This window comes from Bidens hawaiensis, unplaced genomic scaffold (genome assembly GCF_021521415.1).
Source record: "Bidens hawaiensis isolate Kalapana, Puna unplaced genomic scaffold, B.hawaiensis_p1.1 tig00011949_1, whole genome shotgun sequence".
Lineage (NCBI taxonomy): Eukaryota > Viridiplantae > Streptophyta > Magnoliopsida > Asterales > Asteraceae > Bidens > Bidens hawaiensis.
Window position 1 is genome coordinate 707,745 of NW_027491957.1, and position 12,157 is coordinate 719,901.

The 12,157-nt window shown below is 36.8% G+C and overlaps 1 protein-coding gene across 1 annotated transcript; it reads right to left on the reverse strand.

Annotated features, from left to right (window-relative positions):
• Positions 1–3,940: 3,940 nt before the first annotated feature.
• LOC143539580 (GDSL esterase/lipase At1g71250-like) lies at positions 3,941–8,999 on the reverse strand. Its single transcript, XM_077032861.1, has 5 exons — positions 8,494–8,999; positions 8,253–8,380; positions 4,880–5,122; positions 4,528–4,785; positions 3,941–4,045 (listed from the first exon to the last, which is right to left on the reverse strand). Exons 1-4 carry the CDS (start codon positions 8,738–8,740, stop codon positions 4,669–4,671), a joined length of 735 nt encoding a protein of 244 aa, XP_076888976.1. The 5' UTR covers positions 8,741–8,999; the 3' UTR covers positions 3,941–4,045; positions 4,528–4,668.
• Between the last annotated feature and the right edge of the window lie 3,158 nt (positions 9,000–12,157).

The window sequence follows — 12,157 nt, forward strand, 5'->3', positions numbered from 1 at the left end:
CAAGAACTTCCCTTCTTCCACCCCAAATGAACACTTGCTCGGGTTGAGCTTCATGTTTATCTTTCTGAGCGTGTTGAAAGTTTCGTCAATGTCTTTCAACATCGCCTCTGGCTCGGGGCTTTTGATGACCAAATCATCCATATAGACTTCCAAGTTTCTCCCAATTTGGGCGTGAAACTCTTTGTCCATTAGTCGTTGGTACGTGGACCCCGCGTTCTTAAGTCCGAATGGCATCATTTTATAACAAAATGTGCCATCGGGCGTCCGAAAGGCGGTTTTGTCCTGGTCATCTACAGCCATGTGGATTTGATGGTACCCCTTATACGCATCCAAGAAGCATTTAAGGCGAAATGGTGCCACCGAATCCACCTTGAGATCAATTTCTGGCAACGGATAACAATCTTTGGGGCATGCTTTATTCAAATCTTTGAAATCTATGCACATGCGCCATTGTTTGTTATTCTTCGGTACCATTACGGGATTTGCAACCCATGTTTGATATTTGCTAACGCGCACGATGCCCGCGTCAAGGAGTTCCTTGACTTGGGTTCTGCACGCGTTGGTTTGCTCGGGCCCCATTACTCTGCGCTTTTGTACGATCGGCGTAACGGCCGGATCGCATTTGAGCTTATGCTCTGCCTTACTCCGGGGTACACCAGTCATGTCGGCTGGTGTCCACGCAAAGATGTCTGCGTTTCGCTGCAGTAAGCGCTTGAGTAAGGTGCGTGTTGGATCAACAATTGTCGGGCCAATGGTAACGGCCTGATCGGGATATTTCCCATTGAATGCCCACTTTTCAGGTTCAGTGATGGTTTGTTTGGCCATCTTCGGTTTGGGTTTAGAGGAGACGGATGCGATGCATACCTGGGGAATGCCCGTGATCATCGCTACGCCTTCAGTTGTTGGCCATCCCATCATGCCGTGGACTGAGGATACCACGGCGTTGAATCTTGCCATCCCGTCTCTCCCGAATAGGATGTCATACGTATGATGTGGTTTTTTCATTACAACAAAATCCACATCCTCCGTGCGTGAATAATTCCCATCGGTGAGAGTGACGGGGAAAGATAGGGTGCCCAAGGGAGTGTTCATGCTGCCGTCAAACCCTTCCATTGAAGCGTAGACCGTCTCCAGGCGTTCCTTGTCTTCATCGTCTAGCTTGTCGAAGAACTGCCTGTACATCACTGTCGACGATGCGCCATTGTCAACGAGGGTGCGGGAGGTGATGTAGTGCCCCAGCTGGCTTTTAATGACAATGGGGCCTTCTTTGTTTGGGCCTCCCGGCACTCGCGGGAAGCGCACTTCTGCTTCCTTCCATGCGCATGGTTCGGTCATCGGTCTCTTTCTTCCTCTGACCTTACCATGGACCATGTTGATGCTGATGTCGACGGGCTTTCGTCCGTTACCCCTGTACCTGTTGTCGTTCCTTCCTCCCTTCTTGATAGATGCCACGAGGTGTGCGAGCCTCCCATCCTTGACGAATGTCTCGACGATGTCCCTCAAGGATGTGCACTCCTCAGTGCTATGGCCCTTTGTCCCATGGAAGTCACAAGACTTGCTTTGATCCGCATTGGGTTTCTGTCGGATCGCTGGGGCTTTTGGCCATGGCAGTTTTTCCGTGGCAAATATCTCCGTGACGCTCTTGGTGAGTGGCGTCCAACGGTTTTTCCGGTTCGAAGGGTGCGTGTTGTCCCTTCCGCCAACCAGAGGGCGAGAGCTTGAGGGGGTGTCAAAGTTTATCCTTGACTGCCAAATACCTTGCCGCCTCTTTTTGTTTAGCCGGGCGGTTCTCACATTGTTCTCCCTTGTCCTCTGTGTGTAGAGGTTTGTATTCTGGGGGAGATCTCTTCCCAGCTGTTTCTCCGTTTCGGCAAAGCGTTTGGCTGCCGTCATTATGGCATCCCATGTGGATGGCATGCCGTCTTTACCTGTCAGAGTGCGGATAAGTTCTGGGTACTCAGCGCCCTGAATGAAAGCGGCTGCGAACGAGGTCTTCGCTGATGTTGCCCAGACTCAGCTTCTTGGAGTTGAAGCGGGTGATGAAGTCCAGTAAGGATTCATCCTCTTCTCTCACACAGTTGAGGATCGTCCACTGCTCCTCAGTGTGCTTCCTCTGTTGACTAAACTGTTGACTGAACTTGTTCTGGAAGTCTGCCCAGTCATAAATGTGGTGGACCGGTAAACGGTCGAACCATGCTCTGGCTGCTCCTACCAGAGTCATCTGGAACATGTAGCACCACGTGGGTTCCGTCCAGTTACTGACGGTTGCCCCCGCAATGAACCTGTTCAGATGGTCATCTGGGTCGGATAGGCCATCGTATGTGCCAATGTTGGACATTTGTTTGGCACTCCTCGGGGCGATTGCTTCTGCAATGTCCCTTGCAAATTTTGACCTTCCTGCGTTTGTGGCAGTAGGTCTAAAGGCCTTGGAGAAGTCACGCGGGCTTTTTTCCGTGACTGGTTGGAATGCTTCCCCAAAATTCCTTTTTGGCTGGGGATCCGTTTCCTTACGCTTCCCTTTCGCCCTATGGCGAGGGTTCGCGTCGGTGTCGGAGTCTTCCCTCTCGTCGTCTGAGTACTCGTACTCACTACTCATGTTGAGGTGCTGGCGAGTACTACCGAATTCCTCAGCTTGTTGGACTGAACGCAAGCGTTCGTCCAACTCAGCCTGAAATTCTCTTTGACGTGCCTCGGCCCATGCCTTCACTTGATCAAGTGTTTGGCGAGGGGCTCGAGTTCGTTTTTCCAGCTGGGCATCAGTGAATCCCAGTGGAATATTTACTCCACTTGCCCCTACATGAGTGACTGGGGTAGTGTTCGTAAAATGTACTTCACTTGCCCCAGCTTGGGTGGCTGGGGTAGTGTTTGTAAACATTGTGTTGCCGGTGTTTACCCCAGTGGCTGGGGTTGTGGTTACCGGAATTTCTCTAGTCATCTTGGAAGTTTTGAAAAACTGGAGAAAGATGTAGTTCTAGCTTTATGCACGGATGGCGCCAATGAAGAAACACTAAGTGACCCCGGGCAGATTATGGGTAATCTGGAGGCTAAGTAATGTTTCCCTCGAAGGTTAGGTCCGGCAGAGTAAGTTGTACTTCAGGGAACCTGCAAAACAGACACCGTGAGCTCGTCACTGAGAAGGGGGGGGGGGGGTTCCTCCTTGTGACCACCCTCCGGCGTGAGAATCAGTCTATATTGCTCTTTAAATATAAAAGTATATGAATACTATTAGAGCAATTATCAAGTAAGTTATACGAGATAGTAGATGATGAAATGATAATACCATTTGCTGTCTTTTATAGCCGAAGGTGGGTTTCCAAGGGGTTTAGCCGGCCCAACACGCTACCAACTGTAACCTATGCACGTGCCCTACCTGTGAGTGGTGGATAGGTAGCGGCTGACACAGAGCAGGCGTGCCGTGCACTCTTCGTCTTCTACCAACTGCAGGCTAGGCACGTGGTCTGGCAGGAGTTGGTGGGCAGGCGGCGGCTATTGGTCACAGTGCTGTGGCGTGCTGTCTGCCACGCTGCTGTCAGTGAGCTGTCGCATTCTTGGTCAGATCTTTTGTCTTTACCTCGTCAGGTATCACGCAAAAGATCCTCCATCATACGGACTGGCCCATTTTGGCGGGAGTTTTCCCCCTCCCGCCTTTGCTCATTCTTTCAGGTGACACTGAATATTTGTAAGTGTTAAGCCTTATGCGTGTAGCTATGCTGTGCGGGTAGCCTTCCCTGATGGCTTGTATCCGCAACTGCGGGAACAGGCGGGTTACTTTACCATTGGGAGGCTTTTCCCTGCGTATGCAGCTTGCATTCTGCGCGTAGGCTTCTCTGAGCATGGTGGGTCCTGCGGGAGTATATGGTCTTTGCGCAGACATCCCTGTTCAAGGTGAGTCATGCGGGACCAACTGAGCCCTGCTGGGACCTACCTCTTCAATCCCAAAACACATATTGGTCTCTCTGGTTGCATGGTGGTAATAACGGGGTGCACGTTATTTGCCCTTGGTTCCTTCCTATTCCACAACATGCTGTATCTCTCACCCTAAACCCTGTGATTTAACAAAAGCATATCATTAATTATGGAATAAACCATCCAATACCTTATGTCCAGTGGGTCCTACATAAATAATATTTGTTTTTAGTTTTCGAATTTGTCAAGTTGGTCTCACCTATTTGCTAATATTTATTTTATTTTAATTGATAAGGACATTTTTGTTTTTTTTAGCAATTTAACTGAAAGGTTAACGTATATCCACTTCAAAGGCTATAGCCTATATGTGTTATATTCAAGAACACTAATTACTACTTTTCAAAGTTAGACTAAATATGTGGTATGGGTAAACCACAAGGACCATCAATTACCTTTTATTATTTTCATTTATCCTTTTTTACTTAATGAAACCAGTCAATACTTTCTGACCAACAGTTGGCCATGAAAAATGTTATATGATATGAAACTCGTGTAAACAACGTTAGAGTATGAGACCTTAAATTAAACTAAAATGTTTTAGTTGTGGGAATAAGTGGATACCATATCTTTGGGGATTATTCAAGATGTCTCCAAAAGCACCATATGTGTTTCCATAGACAAACATCGCGCCGGGGTGTGAGCCATCGTTAAATTGACCAACAAGCTTTCTGAGGCCCTCGTTAAAGGGCCCCATCATCTGGTTCACCGAGTCAACGCATCGTCCAGGAGGGCTTTACCGGTGGCTAACTGGTTAGGTATGCACCCAAGTGGGCCGAGTCCTGGTAGGAAGAACTTTCGTAGTCCTAAGCTGTATAGTGCCTATACATGCATATTACAAACAAATTAATAAAAAATAAAAGGTTTACATTAATTGAAATGCAAATAAATAAAAAGGGCCATCGACATATTATACCTGAAGTTGACGGGCATAACGATTGAGCAGGAGGTTGGCAAATGCTTCTGGAGTGTAAAAGCGGCTCGTTGCATAGAGGTTTGGCATTAGGTAATTGTTGATGTAATCGTTGCTACCAAAAACCATGATCACTATTGAGTTCGCGAGGTATTGAGTGAGGTTCGTTGGGCTTATCATGGTTCGTAATTGGCCTAACGTTGTCTCAAAGTTCACAACTTGTTGGCTCAAGGGGATACGATCTCCCTACAATAATTTACTAGACCGGTGAGATTTATTTATTTGTCTGTGTTGTTTAAGAAACTACCAAAAACTTCTAAATTATTTGTGAAATTATATAAAAAATTAGGTAGTTCGCTCGTGTGGGTTTTGGGCGAACTAACCAAATTTTTAAATATTGTACTTCTTCTAATTCCTTTCTTACATTTAATTTAACATGAAACTTTTTTTTTTCTTTAATAACGTGTAATGTTTTAGTTTTTCAAAAGAGATAAGTGTCATTTTAGTACATGTGGTTTGACTAATTACGCAATTTTAGTACCTATTCTTTATTTTGTGAAAATGCCTACCTCAGTTTCAAAAAATTTGCATTTTTAGTACTTTTTTCAAACCCCGTCTATTTTTTCCGTAGGGTTAGGGATAATTTTGGTAACTTCGTTATTTTCTTTGTTTTTTTTCTTTTCTTCTAAATGCTTATATCTTGTAAACACGAAATCCACAAATCATAACATCAAAATCCAAATCCTAAATCCCCAAACCCTTTCTCCATATCATCATAGGGTTTGAATTTTTACGATATTTGGAGATTTAGAATTTGGATTTTGATGTTATGATTTGGGGATTTAGGGTTTACAAGATATAAGCGTTAAAAAGAAAAGAAAAAAACAAAGAAAATAACGAAGTTATCAAATTATTCCTAACTTAATGGAAAAAATAGACGGGGTTAGAAAAAAGTACTAAAAAGGCAAGTTTTTTAAAACTGAGGTAGCCATTTGCACAAAATAAAGAATAGGTACCAAAGTTGCGTAGTTGATCAAACCACATGTACTAAAATGACATTTAACTCTTTTTCAAAATGTCATAAATAAAAAGTTTTAGATAAGTTTATTAAACATCTATATTTACATTCAAAATAAAATATCTTATTATATTTAGAAGATAAAAAATACCTTACATTGATTACAACTAAGTTTACAATGTATTATACATAAACGAAAACATAAATATCCTACGTATCGCGATGTGCTCCACTTTTTTTTAGAGTCACCAGATTTCTTTGATTTTTAAGTGAAGACTTCTCATGCATTTGACCCGAATTCGTGGGTATGAGTCTAATCAAACCCATATATTTCTTAAACGGGTTATAAAATCTCATTAAATTAAAAACTAATCTCACCAAATATTTGAGATAAAAATCCTAAAAAGTAGGGATATACTAAAAATTAATATATGATTTATTAAAAAAAGATATATATAGTTTATAACTAAAAAACCAATTTTATAATAAAAAAATAAACGGGTCTTGGGTCTCATCAAACTCATATAACGTTTAAACCGGGTTATAACATCTCATTTATTTGTGAAACAATTTATCATCAAATCATATACATATATATATATATATATATATATATATATATATATATATATATTAACTTTCATACAATAAAAAAAATAAAAATTCAAAAAATAAATAAATATTAGAAACAAATAATATAAAACAACTTCCGTAAATAAACAAAACATTTAAAAGCCCTATGGTTGTTTCTTACATTTACTCAAGCCGCCATATTGTTTTATTTGTAAATAAAAACTTCTTATGCATTTTACCCGAATTCACGGTATGGGTTTACCGTACCCAGATAAATTTAAACGGGTTATAACATGTCACGATTTTAAAAATAAATCTCACAAAGTATTTGATATGCAAATCCTATAAAATAAGGATATACTAAATATTAATATTCAATTTTTTAAGAAAAATATATTATTTATAATAAGAAACAATTTTATACATGGATCTCACCAAACCCATAGTTTTTAAACAGGTTATAACATGTCAGTTATTTGTGAAAATATTTAATCATCAAATCCTAAGTATATTATTAAATTTTTTTATAATAAATAAAATTAAAATGCAAAAAAAATATGAATATTAGACACAAAAAAAACACAACCCCAGTAATACAGGGGATAAAAACGAGTAAAATTTATAATTAAACATCCACGATGAGAAAACTAAACTTAAATATTACAAGTATTGTCATATAAAGTTATATAACTTGCTGGCTAAAACACTCACCCATCAAATTAAACAACCTAGTTTTAATCATTAAACTTTTACAAAAATAATATATATAGGGTAGGGTTAACGTAAGAAACAATAGTTTTGTAAGAAGAATAAGAATAGATGTAAACCCTTGGATTTAGGATATAGTGGTTGAGATTGATAGTTTTTAAAAGTTATATAGTTTCCTATTTACATGGTATAGTGTCCTATTTAGGTGGTATACTTTATTTTAAAGCCTTCTCACACTTCTCACAAAACAATTGTTTTTTATTTAACCCATTCTCTCTCCCTCTCTCTCTATATATATAAATCGGGTTTTAAAAAATGTGTTGTTAAACGTACCACCCTCTATACCATTTTTACTGAACGTACACCCCCTAAACTTATTAGATCAGTTACTATTATCTCTTAACATTATTTACATACATATTAGTTCCTATAACATTGTTTTCCACTAAATAGCCTCCACTACATATATCAAATTTAAAATTTTAAGCTATTATTATTAATTTATTTTTTTTGTATTAATTTGTAAATATTTATAATATCTTTTGTTAAATTCTAATAGTATCAATATATATATATATATTATATTGTTCTATAAATATAATAATACATTGATAATAATAATAATAATAATAATAAGTATCAATATGATCAAAGAATTAACACAAAAAAAGTGAGAAAGGTAAATTTTAAAGAACTCTATAGTTTTTTAAATTTAATATTTAAAAGAGGGACCATTAACTAAAAAAAATGTTACATGAGAATATGTCAAATAAAATTTCTTAAGGGAAATGAAGTTACAGGTAAAAAATTAAAGTAAAAGGTTTTTATATTTAATATTTTAAAGGAGATGGGAGACCTTAAAATGCAATAAAATGTTATAAGAAGTAATATGTCAAATACAATTATTAAAGGAAATAAAAGTTTACGAAAGAGAGTATGAGAAGTATAGAATGAGGGTAAGTTTCTATCTCTTTAAAAAGAATGATAATGTTGAGATGTCAAAGTTGTTTCTTTTAGTATATTCAAAAATTTATCACAATATAGTTAATATTTTGAGTATACAAAATGTATGCTTACATATTGTTGGCCACTCTCATCAAGGATGCCACCAGCAGCCGAAGCGTAATTGACACCGCCCAGAATCATGTTTCCGGCTGTCGTAGGATCCGCAAAAGGCGGCGGAGCCGCTATTCCCAACCAATCTCCTGCAACCAAAAGTCAGTTTGTGGTACGACAAAAGTTAAACATACAAAACTAACAAATCAAATTTATTGAGTTAGAGCAATAATAACCAAAGAAGTACATAATCAGTACGTACCAAGAATGTCACTGAATGTTCTTGCATTACAGAATCTACCAGTAGGACCGCGGTAGTAATCGATGCCATAAGGATAATAATTAGCTTTAGCAAGGGACCTGATCAGATAGTTGTTATTCCCATTGTCCACCAATGAATCTCCCATCACCCATATGGCCGGAGCCTGCCGCTGAGCCTGTCCTACAACACCGTTCCACCAGCACGCAGCCATCACAACCGCCATGAACCACCATCTATGTCCGCCCATGTTTAATCTTTCAACTCAGTTTTTCAATGTAAAAATGGCAAGGGATTTGCATGGCTATATATAGGAATATTTTCATATGTCATAGGATAGGCATGTTTGAGATTGTCGGTTTGTAAAGGAGAAAAAAAGTCTTGAATTATGCTAGTTATGGTCCTAAAATAGTTATCTTTTTTGAGGTTTTGAATCTTTTGACTTCTTTTAGTGTCATGATGTTTATCATTGTATGTTGAAGCAAAGCTCATGTGAAGACTTCAAGGGGTGGCACACATAGTAGAAACACATAAGTTAATATATTAATTTTTTATGAACAACAAATTTATTTTACCAAAATCTCCCTAATCTTATACTTGCAAAAATATGAACCCACCACGTCTATTTTAAAAGGATAAACACCATACCAATATACCATAAGTTAATACATTAATAAATATTGAGATTAATAAAAACATAAGTTAAGACAACACGTTTTACATTAAAGACTTAGCAAATCACTATTATCAAGGAAAAATCTTTCATGATGAATACAGTCCAGCAGACCATTTGCCGAAATGATCCGGTTTTGCCTAAATCCTTTGTCCGATGTTTGTGGGTCCCGTAGCTTCAATCGTAGCCCAAGCTATGTCATTTTTTGTTTTTCTAAACCTATTTCTAGCTGGCATAGGATATGAATGCCAACTATAGTCCTCTTTATTTAGAAAGCACATTGCACATACCTTTCTGTTATAGCAATTCGTCTCTAGCTACCTTGATTTGTGTTTTGCTTTCATCATTGAATAGGGTTTTCTTGTCATCTTCTCACTGAAAATATGCAAAAGCTTGGTGTAATTTTAGCTCTTTAATTAGTTTTCCTACGGTTTGAAGTTTGTGAAATGTATTTCCAGCTAGTTGCTAGCTGTTTCAAATGATAAATTCTTCTCATGTTAATAAAAGTAAGTTAAAACGTGCACACTATATATGTACGTAATAAATAAATCTATATCTGGATACAATTTATCATATTCTGTATTTCTTAGAGCTTTTATGTTATGTAAAAATATATACTTTTAAAAACCAATTCAAATATTAGACATGATGTATCTGTAAGGTTTCCTCTAAAAGAGAGGTGAATGATTCAAATCCTACAATATATATGTATTGATGGTTCGTAGAAATATTGTCGCTATAAAGATAGTTAGCTTTTTGGTCAATGGAATGAGGGTGGGGGTTAATACTTGGAATTTTATAGTTTCAGGTTCGAAATCAGGCTTAAGGAGTTTTTTCATAGTGTTGGCTTTCCTTCTTGATGGTGTTCCTGAGTGAGTCATGACTGAAGTGTCAAAATCAGTATACACGGTTGATATCCAGTGTTAGAAAGACTCTCTGGGTATAGTTCAAAATGTTGTTAAAAAGAAAGTTGCAGTTAAAAAAAAGTACGTTATAATTTTATAGAGTAACTAGCTTTAGAACCCGTGTGATGCGCGTGGTACTTAAAAGAATTACAATTAAACTATAGAAATTAAATGATTAAATTAAAAAAAAACCCTATATTTTATCAAATTAAATGGTTTTACAAGTTCAAATTATATATTCTAATGGAATATTCATACGAATACGTGGTGTATTTTCAAACAATTTCTTCATAATCTCAAAAAATATACACATAATTATTTTATAAGTAGTAATTATATATTTTTTTAATTAAATAGCGAATTCTAACAAAAAAATGATAAGATTTTCATTTTGAATTATATAAAAGAAAGAACATCATATATAAAAGACGTTTTTTATTAAAGTTTCGAAATAGATGGTTGAAAAATTCATGGATCCATGGAGTTGAAAATTCGTGGATCCATAAAGGCTGAATAAATATGTGAAAATAAAATTGTTATTTATTATCTAAAGATATAAATATTTTGGTTTTATTGACGCAATCCATATAATTTAGGTATTTTGTTATTTGATTAAAAGATAAACTGATGTATTTTGATTACACTGATATAAATATGTTTTTATTTTGAACGAAGAATTTAGGTTATCAATGAATCTCCAGGTTATATTTGTTCGAAGTTAATTTTTTTTATTAGAACATATAGATAGATAGATAATTAAAGAAGGACCACATTTAAGTGACTTCCTTTTTGTATACTTCAGGCCGCTGGCCCAATTAGCAACAAAAAATAGCGAATTCTAACAAAAAATGATAAGATTTTCATTTTGAATTATTTAAAAGAAAGAACATCATATATAAAAGACGTTTTTTTATTAAAGTTTCGAAATAGATGGTTGAAAAATTCATGGATCCATGGAGTTGAAAATTCATGGATCCATAAAGGCTGAATAAATATGTGAAAATTAAATTGTTATTTATTATCTAAAGATATAAATATTTTGGTTTTATTGACGCAATCCATATAATTTAGGTATTTTGTTATTTGATTAAAAGATAAACTGATGTATTTTGATTACACTGATATAAATATGTTTTTATTTTGAACGAAAAATTTAGGTTATCAATAAATCTCTAGGTTATATTTGTCCAAAGTTATTTTTTTTATTAGAACATATAGATAGATAGATAATTATAGAAGGACCACATTTAAGTGACTTCCTTTTTGTATACTTCAGGCCGCTGGCCCAATTAGCAACCCATTCACATTAATTCCCAATTCCCATCCCAGTTGATTTTAGCCAAGGCCTAATTAACTTTGGTTTTCTAGCTGATGTTGTTTTCCACACATAAACGCAGAGCTCCATTAGTTAATTCCAACTTCTATCCAACTAATTCACCTTCATTTGCAATATGTTCACTTTAATAGTTACCTCCACCAAATCCACTCTTGAACCATATATTGATATTTAACAATCTTTCATGCTAATATGCAAAGAGAAAATTCCAATTTGCCTCCCTGAAATATATCTTCGGGAGACGGAATAGCCACGGAAAACGAACTTGCGCATTTTGGACGTCTGTGATATTTGGGCGGGGCAATCTGTGCCCTTCCGCCATGACCGTTAGTTGACTGACCAAAAACTGTTGAAATTACCATTTTACCCCTGAGCCTATAATTAATTCTAAAACTAATAATCCGATACCGTGTAGAGAGTGGGGTTCGAACCCCCGACCCACGGTTTAACAACAAACAACACCAACCATTTGAACTAAACTAATATTTCTTATAAATATACAATATGAATTATATATTCATTCTTATCATTAATGAGTTTATAATCTAATATCCTGTGATTTTGTTTATCATCATAATCATATATATCATCATCATATATATCATCCAAACGAACCCGAACCAAAACGGCCCGTTTTTTAGCGAACTTTTAACCCGAAACAACCAAAACGAACCGTTTTTAGCAGACTTTGAACCCGAAAACAACCAAAACGGCTCGTTTTTAGCAAACTTTAAACCCGAAACAACCAAAACG